This window comes from Xyrauchen texanus, chromosome 8 (assembly GCF_025860055.1).
Source record: "Xyrauchen texanus isolate HMW12.3.18 chromosome 8, RBS_HiC_50CHRs, whole genome shotgun sequence".
Lineage (NCBI taxonomy): Eukaryota > Metazoa > Chordata > Actinopteri > Cypriniformes > Catostomidae > Xyrauchen > Xyrauchen texanus.
Window position 1 is genome coordinate 37,786,293 of NC_068283.1, and position 22,050 is coordinate 37,808,342.

The window sequence follows — 22,050 nt, forward strand, 5'->3', positions numbered from 1 at the left end:
TAATGGGGACACTTATGTCCTTAGAGTCCTGCATTTAACTATTTTGTGCACACAGTGTATTATAGATGTATTATAGGAACTGAGGTTGAAATATCAAAATTCCCCCAAAAATACACACCTTTGGCAAAATTTATGCCGTTGGAATTAGCACAGCCAAAATGATTGAAAAAACTAAAATAAAAAAGACAAATATGTACCTAAGATCGCACAAGGGTTAACTTTAAATTTTCCTAAACCAAAACGGACCCCTCTTGTTAGTAGTTAAATTCCTGCCTGTGCAGAATTTGCAGTATCGCTTTCACGGACTCTCGCGTGAAGCAGCAGAGCGAGTTCAATCTCGCGACCCCTCAAATCACTTTTTGGGAAGCGCGTTTCAGAGACCAAGCTGTTTCAGGTACAACACTGATGTTTTGTTTGTTGAATTTGGATACATAGAGACAGTTGAACTAATGAATATTTTAGTACCACTGTTGATTTAACAAGTCGCGCTTCCTCGTGCCTTATTTCCAGAAGCTTCTATGGAGCGCGTGCGTTAATCCTTTGCACCACTAATTACGGATAATTTAGTGCACGGTTGCACATTTTGTTTTTTTGTTTTTAAATCACTTTCATGTGACGCAAGCAATGCATTTTGCTGCGCAGTGATCGGAGACGGATCCATCATACGATGGGAATATTAATGAATGTTTCTTTGTTTTTCCAGCGTGCACGTGTGTTTTTCTCTGGGTGAGTTTTGATCCAGCGCCTGTAGTGGAATATGGACCCGCGAAAAGTGACGGAGTTAAAGGCCTTCGTGCAGGCATGCAAAGACAATCCAGCTCTCTTGCATCTTCCAGAGATGAGCTTCTTTAAGACCTGGCTGCAGGGGTCAGTGCCTTATGAATCTGTGTTGTTTACGTTTTCAAAATCAGTATGGACTTACAATGCAATAATTTACATAATGATAAAAATGATCAAATCCCATTTGTGTAATAAAATATTGTGTCATAAAGTAAGTTTTAATGCCTCCCAGAAAGTTCCTGCTCTATCCCCTTTTCAGTGGAGCACACAGACAAATGAAGCTGCGCTTGGATTTATGACAGTTATGAGTTTTGGTTAGTTGCTAAATGTAAATATGTGTGACTTTATTATAGAATGGGAGCCAATGTACCGATACCAACCAAGACTGGTGGTTCATCATGCAAGGTGAGATGTGAAATCAACAGTTGCATTGTCTATTGTGTCTATTCATTATTGATGAAATGTTCCAGGCTCAATGTGACTTCAACTCCATTGATGACCACAGAAAATAGCATTGACTCGTCCCACAGTTTTAACACGCTTACAGTGCACTTGCATCGGAAGTGTATTAAACAAGCAATTGCACTGTAATACGTGTTAACAGCACACTTTTCCAAAGGATAGGCACAAGATCTTTCCACCACTAAGATGATGATTTAGACAACTTTTCAGTTTCATTTTACAATAGAGATGTGTCTTTAGATGTCTCTTGAAGGTGGCTAGAGAACCAGCTGCTTGGCTGGAGCTTGGCAGGTCATTTCACCAGTGAGGAACAGTTAAAGTAAAGGACCTGGAGAATAATTTTCTGCCTATTTGTGTGGGCACATAGACTTGAAGTTGTGAGTGTAGATAGCGGGGCATCTGTTCTGTAAGTGAACATCAGAACATCAATGTCTTAAATTTGATGTGAGCAACCACTGGTAACCAGTGTAGTTCAGTGAAGAGACGTTGCGTGCAGTCTCTTGGGCTTGTTGAAGACTAATCGTGCTGCCGCATTCTGGATCAATTGCAGAGGTTGGAATGTACATGCAGGAAACAAGAAGAGCATTGCAGTAGTCCAGTTTAGATATAACAAGAGCGTTTTTCTGTGTTAATTGACAGCATGACCGCGTTTAGGGCACAAAATAATTAAAATCATGATTGGTGCTAGTTGTGCTGTTACAGTGGCATGAATGACTTGATATGATATGGTAGGATATAGATGGTGCCTGTTGAATTGCCTAAATAATGCCTGTCGGATTGCCATATTTTAATTTGCTTTCAGGGAAGCTGTCCATGTGATGGAGCTCCCAAAGCAGCATCAAACCCTGAACCAAACCTTCCATCTGAGAGTGAAGAAAGTGAAGTAGGTGCGTGTCGTTTGTTCACTAATATCTCCTTCAATATCTGTTTGCTCCTCATATGCCATCTTGAGAAAGGCACATTGCTGTGACCTTTTAACATTCCCTAAATGTTTTCCAGTTATTGTAGCTGTCACCTGTTTCAGCATTTCCCAAGTGTGCAACACTTGCCATTTCTAAACTCTTCCTACAATAAGTCCATTGGCGTTCAATCTTTTTGTTTCCTGTCCTATTCCTTTCCTATTCCTGTCCTAGCTTGAGAGAAGAACCTTTCCATTGTTCTTTTAAAGGTTTTAAGCAACAGTGTCCCTATTATCAATACAGTGACATATCAGTCCAAGTGTCATTTATTTTCAAGATGCAACAAACATACTTTTTAAGCAAACATTTTTAATAAAGGGAGTTGTTATGCTTGAAATATTGAAACCTTATGCTGTTATATAAACATGAATATGCTGGCATTAATTGCACCAGAAATCGACATGGAAGGTGTGATTGAGCCTGACACAGATGATCCTCAGGAGATGGGTGATTACGAGAACCTGGAGGTAAATGCAGTGCACGAACAACATCCTTTTATTTCAATCTGTTGGACACTCAAAGTCAGGAATGAGGCAGTTTCCAAGATACATCCTTGCCATTTCCTGCTTAGGTTTATATTAGTTTATAGATTGTATTCGTTGTAGATAACCATTGATGCAAAGGCTTTTGTATTGGCTATCTCTCTTTTGATGTTTTCTTTTTTTTTAAACATATGACAGGAAACATAATCTATCTACTTGTGAATTATGTTAACAAAGACTTTTAAGATGCATTTATTGTGACGAGCAATTATACAAACATGATGATAAAATAGTTTTCTTTTATGTCAGATTACTGATGAGATGATTGACCAGGCCAATGAGAAGAAGATGGAGGCCATTGAAATGTTAGGAGATGGTAAGTCACAACTCCCTTGAACTTACATTTATTTATTTTTTATAAATCCACTTTGGTTGCTTAGGAGACCCGGCTGGAGTCACTCAGCACGCCCTGGGATTCAAACTAGCAAACTCCAGGGGTGGTAGCCACTGAGCTTCATGCCCCCACTTACTGATAGTTGGCTGATAGTGGATTCATTAGCCAAAGGTTTTCGTAAATTTACAGAATGATAAAAAATGTCTTGGTCTTTCCTTACTATGACGGGCACAAACATTGAGGCTTCAAGAGTTTAAAATGAATAACATTTCAAAAGCAGGACTATTAACTACAAACAAGCCTGAAAACCTAAGAGGACTTTTATTTTGAAATAACGAAAACTTGGCTCTGTTACAATGCCCTATGTAAGTATTTAACAAATTAAGCTTTTAATAGCCTAGATCTCAGTGGTTTGGACCATGGCATGATTGTTGGTGCCAGGTGGGCTGTTTTGAGTGTTTCTGTAACTGCTGATCTCCTGGGAATATCACACGCAACAGTCTCTAGAATTTACTCAGAATAGTGCCAAAACAACCAATGAGTGGCAGTTCAGTGGAGGTCAACGGAGAATAGCCGGAGTGTTCAAGCTGACAGGAAGGCTACGGTAACTCAGATAATCACTCTGTACAATTGTAGTGAGCAGGATAGCATCACTACAAATATACAGAGTGGTTATCCGAGTTACCGTAGACTTGTCTAGCCATTCTCTGTTGACCTCTCTCATCAACAAGGCGTTTCCATTCACATTCCACCCCCATTCTGATGGTTGATGTGAACATTAACTGAAGCTCCTGAACTGTATCTGCATGATTTTATACACTGCACTGCTGCCACATGATTGGCTGATTAGATAATTGCATGGATGATTGTTGGTGTCAGATGGGCTGGTTTGAGTGTTTCTGTAACTGCTGATCTTCTGGGATTTTCACACACAACATTCTCTAGAATTTACTCAGTATGGTGCCAAAAATAAAAACATCCAGTGAGTGGCAGTTCTGCAGATGGAAATCTTGTTGATGAGAGAGGTCAACAGAGAATGGCCAGACTGGTTCGAACTGACAAAGTCTACGGTATCTCAGATAATAACCACTCTGTACAACTGTGTTGAGAAGAATAGTATGTCAGAATGCTATTCTGAGATGCGGGTTGGAGCAGTTTTGGCGGCACGAGGGGGACCTACTCAATATTAGGCTGGTGGTTTTAATGTTGTGGCTGATCAGTCTATATATTTCACCAGACATGAAATGAGGGAGAAAAAATCTGAAACTAATGGCATAAGATATCTGCAGATAGGATAGTTCCAAAAACAACTATCGGACAGATTAATTAGTAAAACCGATATATCAGTCTGCCTCCTAGTTTAAGTGGAAACTAACAAATGTTCTGGTCTTTTTAGGTGACCTACAGAAAGCTCTCGACCTCTTCACAGAGGCCATTAAACTCAACCCAAGACTGGCCATTCTGTATGCCAAAAGAGCCAGGTATCAACCAATCACAGCCTTGTGTTTTAGCTTATTTTATTTCTGATCTTTTATGTCGTTGATTATGACCTGTATGTGTGTTATCTTTCAGTGTGTATGTGAAGATGCAGAAACCCAATGCTGCGATCAGAGACTGTGATAGAGCCATTGATATCAACCCAGACTCAGCTCAGCCATATAAATGGAGGGGGAAAGCACACAGGTAACAGGTTGAATTCATTATCACTGTAATATGAGAAAAACTACTCTTCTGAAGTAGAACAAATAAGTGTTACAGTCTCCTAAACAGACAATAATTGTTCTGTTGTCATTGATAACAAAAGGCTACACGAAGCAACAAAATTGCTCTCAACCAGAACACATCCCTCATTTTATATATATATATATATATATATATATATATATATATATATATATATATATATATATTAGTGCTTGTGAGCAGGATTTACGACCAGTGAGATTTCACTATGGGTGGAGCTACTCTGCACAACATGACGAAAATGGAAGCCAAGTGATTTCAAAATGTATTTTTATTATGCAACACGTCTTGCAGGCACAACTGTTTAAGACAAAACTCAAATTAATCACTTGATGTTTTATATACGTTGTGCCTAGTTCACATCTAGCTCGTATCTGTGCTGTTTTAGACTCTTATATTGCTATCATGCTGAAGATCTCTCTTTCTCACACAGGTTGCTTGGGCATTGGGAGGAGTCATCCCGAGACTTGGCGATGGCCTGCAGACTAGACTACGATGATGAAGCCAGTGCCATGCTGAAAGAAGTCCAACCTAAGGTATCAATGCCACACTCTTAACACTGTTATTTGACCCTTACACAAACATGGGCTCAAGTTCAGAGAAACGGTTGTGAGAACTGTGCCATTATAAACTGTCATCATTTATTGGGTAGTATGCCATTCAATCAAATTTCAGCACTTTCAAAAATATGCAATTAATTGCAATTAAAGGTAGTTTAGTTCACCCAAAAATGAAAGTTGTCATCATTTACTCACCCTCATGCCATCCCAAATGATTAAACTTGTGTTCTGCAGAACACAAGTTAAGATTTTTAGAAGCTTTGCTGGTCCATACAATTCAAGTGATATGATAGGTGTGGGTGCGAAATAGTAGATATTTAAGTCCTTTTTTACTTGCCTCCCTGCCTAATAGGTTGCAATATACACAAAGAATACGAATCGCCAAAAACAAAAGAACCCTATGGAGAGAAGTGCATAAAGGAGGGCTGTTTGAAAGTGGAGATTTATAGTAAAAAAAGTATTTAAATAATGATCTGTTTCTTACCCACAAAAAGTTAAAGCAAATATAGAGTTGACGTTGTTAAATACTATGTAAATTTAACTTTGGCGTATCACAGCTCACCCAAAGCAATGGTTACACCCACTGCAGCAAAATAAGGTCAATTTCCTCAATCACTGGCGAGTGAAATCTGAATATGTTCTAGCCAGTGGCGAATTAGACATCTTAAAAATCTTAATTTTTTTTTTTTATCAAATAACGGCACAAAAAAAAAAATACATTATCTCATGTAACCTCAACTGTCCATCACAGGCCAACAAAATCATGGAGCACCGGCGCAAATACGAACGCAAGCGTGAAGAACGTGAGCTCAAAGTGAGACAAGAAAGAGTGAAGAAAGCGAGGGAGGAGCATGAGAGAGCGCAGAAGGTAAGAACACAATGATGAAGTGTCTTACATTAACAAGGAGCATGAGAGTGCGCAAAGGGTAAGAAAACATGATGATGAAGTGTCTTACATTAACGAGACAAACTCTAAATTATGTCTGTGTGTGCAGGAAGAGGAGACCAGACAACAGGCTGGAGGTGCACATGGAGGCTTCCCAGGATTCCCAGGTATATGTTTAAATACTACTAATCCTTGCTGAAGGGTGTATCAAACCTGTTTATTAAAAAAAATTACGTTCGTAACAGATCAACAAGGTTATTCATTTGAAAGTAAAACCTCAGATCTCGTTTCAGGCACAGAGTTTGAACACTTAATCGTATATATTTGTATTGACATTCCCTCTGACCCTTTAGGAGGTGCTGGGTTCCCTGGTGGAGCTCCTCCATTTGGAATGCCTGGACTTAACGAGCTATTTAACGACCCAGAGGTTCTCATGTCTATGCAGGTACAATTAACCTTACAACACTGAGCACCAGAATGGTTGATTTGCAATGTTAAAGGGATAGTTCACCCGAAAATTATCTCATTTACTCACCCTCATGCCATCCCAGACGTGTATGACTTTCTTCGGCAGAACACAAATTAAGAGTTTCAGAAGAATATTTCAGCTTTGTATGTCCATTCAATGCAAGTGAATGGTGATCAAAATTTTGAAGCTGCCATAAGCGCATAAAACTAATCAATGCAACACCAGTTGTTAAATCCATGTCTTCAGAAGCAATATGATAGGTTTGGGTGAGAACAGACCAAAATATAACTCCTTTTTCACTGTATGTCTTGCCATTACAGTCTTTAGCCACAATCATGATTTCAAGCTTGATTACACTTCCTAGTGCTTGATTGCATGCGCAGAGCACTAGATGGCTCTGAAGGAAGTGTAATGGAGCTTGAAGTCATGATCGCCATGGAGACTGCTGATGAGATTTTTAGTGAAGTTACATTTTGGTCCACTTGTCTTGACTTACACAAAACCGATTGGATTGCTTCAGAAGACATTGATTAAACCACCGGAGTCATATGGATGACTTTTGATCAACATTTGATGGCATGAGGGTGAGCAAATGATGATTTGAATTTTAATTTTTTTTGTGTACTATCCCTTTATGGATCACAATTGAGTTTTCTTTTACAGCCTGACCGATAAATCAGTTTCATCAGCATGTTTTCATCACATGTTAAAATCTAGTTTTGAGATATTATTGGTCCTGATTTATAATATTTGAATTCTGCAATTCATCTAACATGCGTCAGGCAGCATTGACAATGCACTTATGTCTAGAGAATTCATACATTGCCATTACATTCTACTTGTCTAGGATCCTGAGGTGATGGCAGCATTCCAAGATGTGGCGCAAAATCCCGCCAACATTGCCAAGTACCAGGGCAACCCCAAGATCATGGCCCTGATCAACAAACTCGGCTCCAAGTTTGGCGGCCAGCAGCCTTAATGGGCAGAACGAGTTAATGTGAATGGGGAGAGAGTGTCAAGTTCCAATATTCTGATGTAGCTTTTTCTGATTTCTACAAGCATTTGAAGTAGAATACTGTTTTACCAGAGTCGTAACTTCTATAATGACATGCAGATATAGGAGAAGAAACTATGAAAGATTATTGGAACAGGTATTCTGTCATCATTTACACACCCTCATATTTTTCAGGTTTTTCTGGCAGTAGCCTATGCTAGTCTCAGTCACCATGCATTTTCATTGGATGGAAAAGAGATGCAATGAAAGCGAACAGTGACTGAGGCTAACATTATGCCTTACATATTTTCATGTTCCACAGAAGAAAGTCATCCGGGTTTGGTAAATGATGACAGAATTTTTATTGTTGGGTGCGCTATCCCTTTAAGACTACGATCTTAATCTCCTCTTCAGATAATTTGGGGACATTTGAATCTTATAGCACAGATGTTCTCAGTTCTGGATTTGAGAAGCACATCTCTAGCTGCGCAGACAAACTGCAATGAACAAAAGTGCAGCCAACCATTTCAGGAGATTTAGTATAATTCTAATAATCACTTTCATCCATTCAGTAATTATAACTGCTTATGCTTATGCTTATGGTTTTGGTCAAGGTTTTTACCAAATCATTCTTCTTGATTCGATCCACTTAAACATCAAACATTGTGCACTTCAAGATTGATTTAGTCGAGTGGGAAGTTCAATGTGGCTTCATTCTTCTCTAGATCAAGATGGCATCTTGGCTATATTATCACACGTGATTATCATTTCTTGTCCAAAGCAAGCTGTCAATCGCTTGATTTCATAGATGTTCCTTTTAAAGGTTTATGGTTAATTGTTTTTACATTATGCTTCTTTTTTTTGAAAATCCAATGATAAAACGCACTCTTTCATTTTGTGAAAACATTTGCATCTAATATTGAATTTCATGATGATTTTACTCAATAAACATTTTGGTTGTTGCACAGTTAAGTAGTCTGTTAATTAACCAGCTTGACATTTTAAGATGGTTTAAAAGAAATGCAATGCATACTGACACCCTAAATTATTAATTCAATATTTTCTCCCGTGCTTTTTACCATACATATTGTTCCAAAGGAGCTTTACCAAAAATAGTGCCTTAAAAACCCAAGTTAGCAAGGGAAAAAACTCCCTGAGACAACAACACTCAGCTGGGCATGGCCTAACACCAGAGCTTGTCAAGCTAAAAATGTACCATTGACCAAATTTTAAGAACAACAATGGATGATTCAAGGCTATTTCCCATAATTGGGACAACAAACATTATTGATTGCAGTGATTTAGACTAGTTGAAAGTGTTTTCTTAAAAATATTGTTAGCATTTCTTTTTTTATTCCTATATTCAAGCATTTATTGTTACTGCGAATAAATATAATGAATAAATGAAATCATACATTTAAAACTACAAATCTCCCACCACTGCCCCTCCCCGAGAACCCTCCAAAAAGGTCAAATAGTTGCCCCATTTTTTTATTAAATATGTTACCTTGCCTTCTATATGGCATTCCCTCAAATGCCGCCACCCTGCCAATCTCTGTGTGCCAATGTTGAAACAAGGTGGCTCCAGCCAACTTCCCCTAAGAATTATTTGTCTGCTAATCATAACACCGGCTACAGCCCCATTTTTTATGTCTATCCCCAATATTAATGACTGCCCATTGCCTAAAATACAGAGTCTGGGGCAAAGTGAAATTTGAGTGACCAATACGTAATGCATAATACTCTGAAACCTCAACCAAAATTCTTGGATCTTAACACACCACCAAAAAACATGGGTTGTGTCCCTGTCTTCTGATTGGCATTGCCAGCAGGTGGGTGTGTCTTTAAGACCAAGCCTATACAATCTAGAAGGGGTCCAACAGAATCGATGTACAATCTTACGTCACATATGGCGTACACTTACATCTCTAAATGTAGACTTGACTTTTTTTTAAATCCTATCCCACACTCCCTCCTCCAATACAAAGTTTAAATCTTTCCTGGTAGATCTGGGAATCCCAAAATGTTGACCCACTCCACTCTCATATAGGTCACCGTGTGTATTAATCTCCCTCACAAGCCACTCTGACCAGCAGAAAGGGGACTGATCAATACATAATTTTGGGTTCAGCCATATGCTCGAAGCAACATTTAAATAAATGTCTGAATTAAACATTCTGGACACCTTTGTCCATACAGAGTGCAAATGTGAGATAACTGGGTGTAACTTCATTTAGTTTAATAGAAAGGCTTTGTAATGGTGAAACAGGGCAAGAACTTCCAGTTCAATACAAAACCAGGGAGGGGCTCTCTGAGGTGGAAGCGTCCAATGAGCCAAATGTCTGAGACCGAATGCATAATATAAAACATCTTGGGTAGGCCTAGCCCACCTCTGTCAATCAGCCTATGTAACTTACTGAAGTGTAATCTGGGACGTTTACCATTCCTAATAAAGGACTTCGCTATGCTATTAAATTGCTTGAAATAAGAGAGGGGGACATCTATAGGGAGAGATTGTAGCAGGTAGTTGAATTTTGGAATAAAATTCATTCTAATAACATTAACCTTCCCAATCATCGATAAATGTATTGAAGTCCACCTGCCCACATCGCTCGAAAACCTTTTTACTAAAGGGTCAAAATTAACTAACTAAATCAGACAAATTTACTGGGAATAAAATGCCTTGTTTGGGCCTATGGAAGGCACCCAGCTGGAAAGCCGTTACTGGGCAGTACGCTGCCAGAGCCAAAGCTTCGGATTTAGACCAATTCACTCTGTATCCTGAGAACTTAGAAAAGGAATTAACAATTCTATGGTGGCAAGGCAAAGATCTAGCAGCCCCTAAACACATCCTTCACAGATAATGTGTTATTTATAAAAGTTGTATATCCTTTCTTATATGCTAAAATGAGAACTTTCCTGACCCCTGACTTATATAAAAATAAATATATAATTTATATGTTAAAAATAGATCAATACATTTTTGTTTTATTATTATTTGTCTTTATCTTATGTATACATTTTGGATGGTTTATACATATTTTTTTATAATTATTTATTTGTTAATTTTTTCCTTCACCTCCTTATGGTTGTATTCATACATTGTTTGATCTTATTGAACATTTATTTAGAAAAAAACTCCACAGTTATACCACCATTTGTGTACTTTTCAGACGGTCCCTTACCACACCCTCCACATTGTTAGCACGTTTTAACACAATGTGTTTACTTTTCAGATGGTCCCTTGCCACATCCTCCACATTATTAGCACGTTTTAGCACAATGTGTTTACTTTTCAGACGGTCCCTTACCACATTCTCCACATTGTTAGCACGTTTTAACACAATGTGTGTACTTTTCAGATGGTCCCTTACCACATCCTCCACATTATTAGCACGTTTTAACACAATGTGTGTACTTTTCAGATGGTCCCTTACCACCTTCTCCACATTATTAGCATGTTTTAGCACAATGTGTTTACTTTTCAGATGGTCCCTTGGAGTGGTGGTGGTGTAGTGGTCTAAGCACATGACTGGTAATCAGAAGGATGCTGGTTCAAGCAATAGGGGCTGGCTGCAGACTACGGGGCGAGTGGAGCTCCATTCAAAAGCGGAAATACGTCACCTCCACTGCGCCGGAGCGTATATATACGTCACCTTTACTGCGGCCTTATACTGTCTATGACTGCGACCGAGCGCATATATATATATATATATATATATATATATATATATATATATATATATATATATTTATTTATTTATTTAACCGAGCGCATATATACGTGACCTCACCTAATCTTCACACACAATATCAAAGCAGTATACTAAACTTTTACGGTTTATGACTTTTAAATATAATATTATAGTAAAAATAATTTAAGAATTTTCTATTTAAAGCTAAATAACATGTACAAATCAACCAATGTAAAATAATGAAGAATAATTTCCACAATTTAAGTTTTAATTGTTTTTATGTAAAAAAACAAATAATCCCCCGCGAAGTGGAGGTGACGTATTTCCTGTTTGAGAGTGGAGCTCCAATCGCCCACAGTCTGCAGCCAGACCCTTCTCGGTTCAAGCCCCACAGCCACCACCATTGTGTCCTTGAGCAAGGCACTTAACTCCAGGTTGCTCCGGGAGGATTGTCCCTGTAATAAGTGCACTGTAAGTCGCTTTAGATAAAAGCGTCTGCCAAATGCGTAAATGTAAATGTCCCTTACCACATCCTCCACATTATTAGCGCATTTTAGCACAATGTGTGTACTTTTCAGATGGTCCCTTACCACACCCTCCACATTATTAGCACGTTTTAGCACAATGTGTGTTTTTTTCAGATGGTCCCTTACGTAGGCACATTTTCCAACTTATATCAATGTTAAATTGGTGATCTGGAACGATTTCACCGTGACGCGATCTGACCAATTTAAATACGGGGCGCATCATTTTATTCGTAAATACGGGAAGATCCCGTATTTTACCGGACGGGTGGCAACCTTACCCGCCATCACCACTGGAAAATCATCCTCCTTATCGCGGCTGCTAATAGTTCCAGGGCAAGACAGACCAATAATGGAGAAAGAGGGCAACCCTGACGAGTGCACCTATCCAGAGTTAAATATTCTGAAATTGATCAATTTGTTTAAACCGCCGCGACGGGGTGTCTATAAAGTTACTTAATCCATCCAATAAAAGTATTTCTGGAGCCAGTTCTGAAACAACAGCATGCAATTGCTGCACTAGAGACATTAGTTCACAAAACTATATGCAGATGTGGTTTTATTTCTTACTGTTAAAAAATTAGGCCTGTCAATATTTCATTAGTTTCATGATTTCTGATCAGTCTTCAGAAAACAGAATTTTACCATAATAATGTCAAATTTGGTGAATATTAATTGTTTTACTCTTTAATTTATATAAATACATTGACTGACATTGTTCACAGACTGTCTAGCACCTCTAGACCCCAATTTGGAAAAATTCTGGTTTAGTGGAAATTCACAAGAGACCACCACCAAGCCTCTAGATATGGCTTCAGTCTCTCCTTCAATATAAACTCAGCAGAAAATAGAAACATCCCTTCAGGTATTTTAAAACAGTGCTACAGGAAGGACAGCTGATCGTCCTCGCAGTGGCAGACCATGTGTAACAACACCTGCACAGGATCGGTACATCCGAATATCACACCTGCGGGACAGGTATAGGATGGCAATAACAACTGCCTGAGTTACACCAGGAACTTACAATCCCACCATCAGTGCTCAGACTGTCCACAGTAGTCTGAGAGAGGCTGGATTGAGGGCTTGTAGGCCTGTTGAAAGGCAGGTTCTTACCAAACACAGTCACTGGACTGGCAAAAAGTGCTCTCCGTCAAGGAGTCACAGTTTTGTCTCACCAGGGGTGATGGTCGGACTCGTGTTTATCATCTAAGGAATGAGCGTTACACCAAGGCCTGTATTCTGGAGCAGGATTGATTTGGAGGTGAATCACAGCATCATCGGACTGAGCTTGTTGTCATTGAGGGCAATATCAACACTGTGCATTACAGGGAACACATCCTCCTCCCTCATGTGGTATCACTTCCTGCAGGCTCATCCTGACATGACCCTCCAGCACGACAATGCCACCAGCCATACTGCTCGTTCTGTGCACGATTTACTGCAAGACAGGATTGTCAGTGTTCTGCTATGGCCAGCGAAGAGCCCAGATCTCAATCCCATTGAGCACGTCAGGGACCTGTTTGATCGGAGGGTGAGGGCCAGGGCCATTCCCCAGAAATATCCAGGAACATGCAAGTGTCTTGGTGGCTCTCATAACAAGAACTGGCAAATCTGGTGCAGTCCATGAGGAGGAGATGCACTGCAGTATTTAACAAAGCTGGTGGCCACACCAGATACTGACTGTTACTTTTGATTGTAAGAAAATGGCAAATTTACTAGTAAGCTCCAGTCTGTGAATAAATGTACACGAGACAGAAACTGGCAGTGTATTGGACATTTTTCCATTTATGAAATGATCTAAAATCTTTCTAATTGTTTTTCCTCCTATTAGGATATGAAGGCCAAAAAATGTAACCATTTACAATAAGGTTCTTATTGTTAATATTAATAAATGCTTTAGGCATCATAAACTAACAATGAACATAATTTTTAACAATTAATCTTGGAATTAATCATAGTTCTTATTCATTCTTATAAAAGCACATCTTTTGGAGTTCTGGTAAACAAAATATTTGCCAATTCCATGCATGTTATAGTAGTTTAGGAACCCGGTTAATCTTGAAAAATGAGCCAAACCAGCTGGACACAGAGGAACTTTATTCATAATTTACAGCTTTGAATGCTGCACAGCACAAAAAAATACAAATGTATAACTAACATATAACAATTCCATAGTGACTGCATTGGTCTTAACAGGGGGAGGACAGTGGCATCTGAACAAAATGGCTCAGGAAAGAAAATCCTGAATCGAACAATTAAACACTGGGCCATCCATATATATTAAACACTAATGGCCGTACCTAAAAAAAACAAAGCAATAACAGATCAACAATAACAGAAGTGTCACATCTCAGACCAACAAATAATAGCAACACAATTTAAACATTTTCTTAAATCATTATTTGATCTTGCTGCCAAAGAGTTATCACATTTTAGACAAACTTGGATTAAAAAATTCAGGTGAGAACAATGTACTATCACTTCAAATGTTCATCTTTGCATAATTTTTCACTTTTATCATACAATAGTAGGCACTACACAGTACACACTATACTGTGCAGTAAACAGTATGCTAGTATTTCATTCCATACATAGCCTTTGTTTACTAGCTAGGGCTGGGACAACGCGATGACGTCGACGCAAAAAATACGTTGACGCAAAATATGCGCGTCGATTCGTCGGACCCAAAACAAAGATGGCGGCGTCGGCGAGTAGTAGCAACACGAGTGGCTCCTCAGACTATCAGAAGTGCAAGGCGGCATGCACTCGTTCCTCTAAAGTTTGGGAATTCTTTAATTTAAAAGGAAACAATTCCGTGATATGTCGTCTTTGCAAAATGGAGATGGCCTTCCATTCTAGCACCACGGCAATGCACCAGCATCTGAAGAGGCGCCACCCGGTTGCAGCTGCAGATGACAGAGCACCGTAAGTTTTTTTTCAACTCCCCACTTTGCACTCGATGTTGGAGTAGGCTATAATACGTTGTCGACACCTAAAGTTTTCGCTTATAGCTATTAATAATGCGCTTATAGCTATGAATGAATGTCGTGAAAAATACATAGAGGACACTGACAACGCGCTGACAGACAGGACCAAGCAGGTAACATTTAATAAAGTCTCAACTTTAAAATTTGGTCATTCAAAGAAAATTAAACCATAAATAGGCCTACTATTTTGTGGCTCTTTAATGTGTCGTGACAGATTGCCTCAGTTAAAGCTGCTCGTGAACCGATCATCTTTTCCTTGGTTAATTTATAGCATCAAATAGGCTAAACATGAATGTAGCCTACATCAGAAGGACTGTTGTTTTAACCGCGGAAAGATGTCAGTACAGTAGCCTACAATCCATTATTCAAATTCAAATCCACCGACGTTAATCTTCTCTCTCCTGACTACTTTGTCGGACAAAAATGGCGTATTATGATTGATTGATCAGATCGCCAGTCAATCAAACTCCCGGCAAATGTTTTTTTTTTAACATTTTATACACCCCCACCCCCGATGAAACCGGTATTACCGGTGTTGTCACAAGTCGATTAATCGAATCGAACTGAAAAAAATGAATCGTTAGATTAATCGATGCATCGAAAAAATAAATCGCTAGATTAATCGTTTAAAAAATAATCGTTTATCCCAGCCCTATTACTAGCACTACTATAATTTTAGGAAAGTGCCATTACGGAATATTAATAGGTAAACTCAATCAAAAAGATTCAAAATCCATGATATATTGCATCCTAATTGAGTCAAGAGACCTAGACTGATGATAAACGTCAATGGGGATTCTTAATCTAAACAGGCCCACAGTCCACAGTTTGATTTATACTGTTAGGTGTTTAAATGCAAAGTCACTTACTTCTGAAACTCCCACTCTCTGTTGTCCAGGGGACACACCTGTCTGGTCTTCAGCCAGCGAGAGATGCAGTGGAAATGAAAGGCGTGCTGCAGAACCAAACACCACACAGTTACAAGCACCATTCTACAGACCCAAAGCTCAGATGGTATGTGTGTGCGGTCATACTCACATTGCAGACTCCCCAGGCCACTGTGCACTCTTCTGATGTAGCTGAAGCCTGATTGGCCTGACACTCTATACCTGAAAGACATACAGGACTTTCAGATGAACAAACCAAGATTCAGATGACCATTAGAGCTCATACTACAGTAATGGAGCTCTGAAAGTGGAAATGGCAATGCTAGAGTAACATTTAAAACATTCTGGACAGACTCAATACAGATAATGTTTTACAGAACAGAGAACAGTGAAAATTGTGAGCAAAACATGCAATAGGTTTACGCCACATTAAAAGGTAATGAAGTCAAATGAGAGTTGATACGTACAGAGGTCCATAATGTGATTTCTGCAGATGGCACAGTTATCCACAACAATGTCCCAAGCCCACAGCGCCACAGCATTCCACTGCAAGAGAGAGTGCCTTAATGCAACCACCAGATATCCTTGTCAACATAACCTTGTTACATACCAGAAGTGCTCTGTTAAACTCTGTTCATCTATTAACCCATCAAATACATAGAATGATATTAAATCATATTAAATGATAATTGACTCTGTCACCAAAGCAACAAAGTGCTACATAGATGTTAATGGTTCCAATCATTAGTTGTGAACTACCTAGATAGCATATTTGGGCACTGAACGTTCAATTTGAAAATTTTAGGAGAGACAGCAGGCTCAAATCGCAGCAGCGGCATCTAGCAGTGGCACTTCCGGTGCCACTGACTTTACAGCATGTGCCACTGTTTGTGGCTGGTGCCATTGAATTTAAATTCACTGGCATCATCCATAAACGGCGGCAGATGCCGTAGAAATTCACTGGCATCATCCATAAACAGCGGCAGATGCCGTAGAAATTCACTGGCATCATCCATAAACAGCAGCAGATGCCGTAGAAATTCACTGGCTTCTTCCATAAACAGCGGCAGATGCCGTTTGAAATTCAATGGCACCAGCCACAAACAGCGGCACATGGCGTAAAGTCAGTGGCATCGGAGCATGACACCAGAAGTGCCACTGCTAGATGCCGCTGCCACGATTTGAGCCTGCCCTTACTGCATTTTAGGGCATCAAATGAGCATTTGCCCAAAACTGTTCCAATCGAACATTCGTTACTCAACAATGGTTCACGCAATCAAATCAAACATTCTGAACACACTTATGACAAAATACAAGAAATAAACGTTCACAAAACCTCTCAAATCTAATGTTCAAAACACACCTACGATGTCCCAAAACAGATGAATCAAATGATCGTAACACACTCAAAACAAATATTTGAAACACATGCCCCAAAACTCTCAAATGCAATGTTAAGAACATGCATATGATGCTCCAAAACACCCAAATTGAATACTGGGAACACATGCCACAGTACTCTTCAAACTGAACATTCTGAACAGGCAAATAATGCCCCAAAACACTCGAATCGAATGTTTGGAACACACATATGATGCGCTAAAACACGTGATTGGAATGTTAGGAAGGCACATATGATGCACTAAAATAATAAAATCGAATGTTTGGAACACATATGTGCTAAACATTCGAATGCTCGGAAGGCACATATGATACACTAAAATACTCGAATTGATAGTGTGGAATACGCATATGATGCACTAAAACACCCAAATCAAACATTAGGAACACGCCTATGATGATGCCCCAAAACACCCAAATCAAACATTAGGAACACACCTATGATGATGCCCCAAAACACCCAAATCAAACATTAGGAACACACTTATGATGATGCACTAAAACACCCAAATCAAACATTAGGAACACGCCTATGATGATGCCCCAAAACACCCAAATCAAACATTAGGAACACACCTATGATGATGCCCCAAAACACCCAAATCAAACATTAGGAACACACCTATGATGATGCCCCAAAACACCCAAATCAAACATTAGGAACACACCTATGATGATGCCCCAAAACACCCAAATCAAACATTAGGAACACACCTATGATGATGCCCCAAAACACCCAAATCAAACATTAGGAACACACCTATGATGATGCCCCAAAACACCCAAATCAAACTAGGGCTGTCAACGAATATTCTAAATTCGAATATATATTCGAATAGTTTTAAAAAACAGAAATTCGAAGGTGAAAATTAATATTCGAATGTGGAAAAAAGCAGCCCGCGGTAGCAGATGTGCGGCTGTCTGCTTTGCGAGTGGGCGTGCTGCCTGAGGGGTCTTTGTTGTCACATTTCTCGGAATTGTGTGCCTCATTTTATTTAACGTTAAACAGAAACATGACTAAAATGTAAGGCTACTGTACTGACTGAATAGATGTTGCATGAATAAGGTAGGTTAGATACAGCAGTTTCATGCACTGCAGGCTTCCACTGGTTTGATTATTTACCGTTTCATGTCAAGGAAAAGTTCCATGTTTACCACAGCACAGCTCGCTCGGAGCGTTCAATGTCGGTTCTATATACTGTAAAACTTCAATTAATGTTAATAATTTGTTTTAATCACTGAATGAAGCCTGCTATATTTGGGACAAGAGTCGCGACCTTATATTGCTTGCACAAAACTCTTGATCAGCACTCAACATTTGTTTATTGTTGTTGTTCTTTTAAACCGTTATGCGAGAGAGCGTGAGGGCGAGAGAGAGAGAAAGAGTGCCTGCGTCGTGCGAGCGAGAGTGAGGTCTTGGCCATTAGTTGATTTACTTGTTTTTGTGTAGGTAATACGTTGTCAAATATGTTTAAACTTAAATAAACTACCTATACAAATAGTTATGTCTCTTTGTATTAATTTGTCCTGTTATTGACGTAATGCGCGTCATTGACCAAATGCGCAACCAGATATTCGAATAGTTCGAATATATGTGTTTTTTTTAGAGGGAATATTCGAATGTCATTTTTGAGCAATTTTGACAGCCCTAAATCAAACATTAGGAACACGCCTATGATGATGCCCCAAAACACCCAAATCAAACATTAGGAACACACCTATGATGATGCCCCAAAACACCCAAATCAAACATTAGGAACACACCTATGATGATGCCCCAAAACACCCAAATCAAACATTAGGAACACGCCTATGATGATGCCCCAAAACACCCAAATCAAACATTAGGAACACGCCTATGATGATGCCCCAAAACACCCAAATCAAACATTAGGAACACGCCTATGATGATGCCCCAAAACACCCAAATCAAACATTAGGAACACACCTATGATGATGCCCTAAAACACCCAAATCAAACATTAGGAACACACCTATGATGACCCAAAAACACAGAAATCATACATTAAGAATAAATGCCCCAAAACGCTAAAACAGACTGTCCTGAACATAAACAGATTCACAGTGCCACAAAACATATGACACGCCAACGCCCTGGAATCGAACGTTTGGAACACGCATATGATTCCCAAAAAGACTCGAATCGGACGTTCAGAACACACCTATAGTGCTCAAAATACTGTCTAGCTGTTTGTTGCAGGCTTTTAAGATACTTGACTCCCATCCGGGCTTTATTTCTCTAGTGGCCTAGTTTAGTAATCTCTCGTATCACGCTTCAGAATGGACCAGAGAGCAGACCAGAAGCAAATGGAACGCCCAGGTTATATGTATCTACCTGATACAAGATTACAAACATTACCAGGACATATTAAAAGCTGTATCTAATAATAAAAAATGAAAGAAAGAAATAAAAAACGTATGGGCAGGTGATTAAATCAAACCCCGACGTGAAGGAGCAGCACAGCTAATGCTAACCAGCGGATTAAAACAAACTATTCTAGAGGAGTCTGAATTTTAAAGAGACTACTTGATATCATTTCTTAATACTGAATTCACAAACGATTACCTTTTTCACTTCAAAACGCTTCTTACTGGCTCCACTGTTCGCTCCACTCGGGGTGTCCACATCCATCGCGGCCGCCATGACAGCTGTTGATCAGATCTCGCGAGAGTGCTCGAGACTACAGCACTCCTCTGTGTAATAAACACACGTCATCAATGTAATAAAGCGGGCCAAATTGTTTTATCATTGACAATTTAAGCATGTTGTTCTATAGTTATTGGCATTTTTCGGTAACGTGTTAACTTACTTTCGAAAAATATAAAAATCGTAGGTCCTACCGAGATTTGAACTCGGATCGCTGGATTCAGAGTCCAGAGTGCTAACCATTACACCATAGAACCATTTATGTCTTATTCATTATTATTCCTACTTTAGTAAGCCATCTCTCCAGGATCCAAATAGGTTATCAAACCATTTTCAAATATGTTGATCTCTTCCAGCATTCGCAGTCACTTCGTCTCGTAAGTTTTCCCACTTTTTTATTGCTGTAGTAAAGGATCCATCAGGAGCTGTATTATTGGGATACAAGTACAACAGTCAGCTCTGTTTTTATTTCATATCTGGCCATAAATGATTGTGGTATTCCTCTTGGTTGCCCAATTGCATCTAAATATACATTAGGCTCAGGCTGATAAGCTCTTTTTACTCTATAATTTGTCTGTTCAGTCTCTAGCATATTGAATATAACAATGTAAAGATCAAAATCAGTAAATATATCGAAAACGTAAAAAACAGTGGTAGAAATAACTCAACACTAAAAGTTATTTTCTTTCAAAGATAACATTGACAAAAGGTCTTCAACCCAGTTACTTTGCGAAACGTAGAGGGCCACCACTGGGGAGTGGATAGGCTAGCAGTTACATCCCAGGGCATGGCTCATCATTCATCTCTTCATTCATTGGAGGAATCAATTCCCTCCCAATTTGGTCTTTCTGTCCATCCAAGAGAGTTGTCATTGTATTGCATTGGACCATTCACATTGATCAATATCATCTGCTTTGTTATCGCTCGGATCAAGAATGATTTGATCAGTGGTAACACACAACAGAATATTGTTCCTCTCACCAGAATTGTTGTTTCAATCATTATACCAATTTTAGCCAAACATGCACCCCATTTCTTAAACAATTCTATTTAAATTGTTATAACAAGACAAGCAATCTTAAAATGGTTATCAAAATGCAGTCGGGTTCAGTGGAGACCTGACTGACCTAAGAGCATTCATCCACTTCCTTAATCCCATATCAAACCTTCTTGGGCAGGTTTCTAGGCCAGTGATGCCCTGCCTTAGGTTGCCCCCCTTTTTTTTGCCATTGGAGATTCTTACCCATCATTGGGTCACCACCTCTTGCCACTGAAGAAAGATGGCAGGCTTCAGCCAATATTAGATCTGAGACATTTTAACTGCACAATTACGAAGTGCCCGTTCAAAATGATTACTCCGAAAAAGATCTTATTGCAACTCCGCCCACAATATTGGTTTGCATCAATAGATCTGAAAGACACATACTTTTATGTTCAAATTGTACAACATCACAGAATGTTTTTGAGATTCGTGTTCAAGGGAACTGCTATTACTGGCCCAATCAGAGGCTCTGTTATGCCAGCACCGACACTTATTGCTCCGGCAGCTTGGACCTCAATGTCAACTAAGCGAAGAGCATGCTCTCTCCCAGCCAACAAATCTTATTTTTAGGAGTGCGTCTCGACGAGCGAGCACACGCATCTCACAATCGAGAGCATTCAGGCCCTTCTCCAGTGTCTCCAGAACAGCCACTGTCCCCTCTGGTACTCCAAGCCCCAAGCTCCGCTAGGAGTGGATGTGTTTTCCCCCTGTGTGCATCAATCAATCTGTCATATGCAAACTCAGAGGACAAGGAAATTATTTTATTGGTTGTGCCGAAGTGGCCCAACCAGGGAAATACCGCTGAGGGGGACCTCCTCTCTCAAGGGCAGGGCACATTCTGGCATCCCCAGCCCCAGCTGTGGAACCTGCATGTGTGGCCCCTGAATGGGGCATGCTAAATGTAACAGATCATGGTTATGAACACGGTTTTACAGGCTAGAGCACCGCCTACAAGATGCCTCTATGCACTGAAATGGAGTGTGTTCACTAATTGGTGCTTTTCACATGGCAAAGACCCAGTGAACTACCCAATACCTTAAATTCTCACATTTCTTCAAGAGTGATTGGACGCAGGGCTCACTCTTCAGTGCACAAAATTATGTGCTGACTATATCTG

General features: G+C 39.5%; 2 protein-coding genes and 1 non-coding gene across 3 annotated transcripts; 1 reads left to right on the forward strand and 2 right to left on the reverse strand.

Moving 5' to 3' along the window:
- Positions 1-277: 277 nt before the first annotated feature.
- On the forward strand, positions 278-8,696 carry LOC127647495 (hsc70-interacting protein-like). The gene is made up of 13 exons (XM_052131764.1): positions 278-394; positions 704-867; positions 1,134-1,185; positions 2,045-2,129; positions 2,595-2,668; positions 2,993-3,059; positions 4,474-4,558; positions 4,650-4,760; positions 5,254-5,356; positions 6,132-6,248; positions 6,376-6,433; positions 6,620-6,711; positions 7,583-8,696. Exons 2-13 carry the CDS (start codon positions 758-760, stop codon positions 7,712-7,714), a joined length of 1,086 nt encoding a protein of 361 aa, XP_051987724.1. The 5' UTR covers positions 278-394; positions 704-757; the 3' UTR covers positions 7,715-8,696.
- Positions 8,697-14,032: 5,336 nt separating this feature from the next.
- Positions 14,033-19,937, reverse strand: LOC127647499 (E3 ubiquitin-protein ligase RBX1). Its single transcript, XM_052131768.1, has 5 exons — positions 19,811-19,937; positions 16,290-16,368; positions 15,974-16,044; positions 15,805-15,890; positions 14,033-14,248 (listed from the first exon to the last, which is right to left on the reverse strand). The coding sequence occupies exons 1-5, from the start codon at positions 19,886-19,888 to the stop codon at positions 14,236-14,238; spliced, it is 327 nt and encodes a 108-aa protein (XP_051987728.1). The 5' UTR covers positions 19,889-19,937; the 3' UTR covers positions 14,033-14,235.
- A 139-nt stretch (positions 19,938-20,076) lies between these two features.
- On the reverse strand, positions 20,077-20,148 carry trnaq-cug (transfer RNA glutamine (anticodon CUG)). The gene has a single exon. It is a non-coding gene; the product is annotated as a tRNA-Gln (tRNA).
- Positions 20,149-22,050: the final 1,902 nt, after the last annotated feature.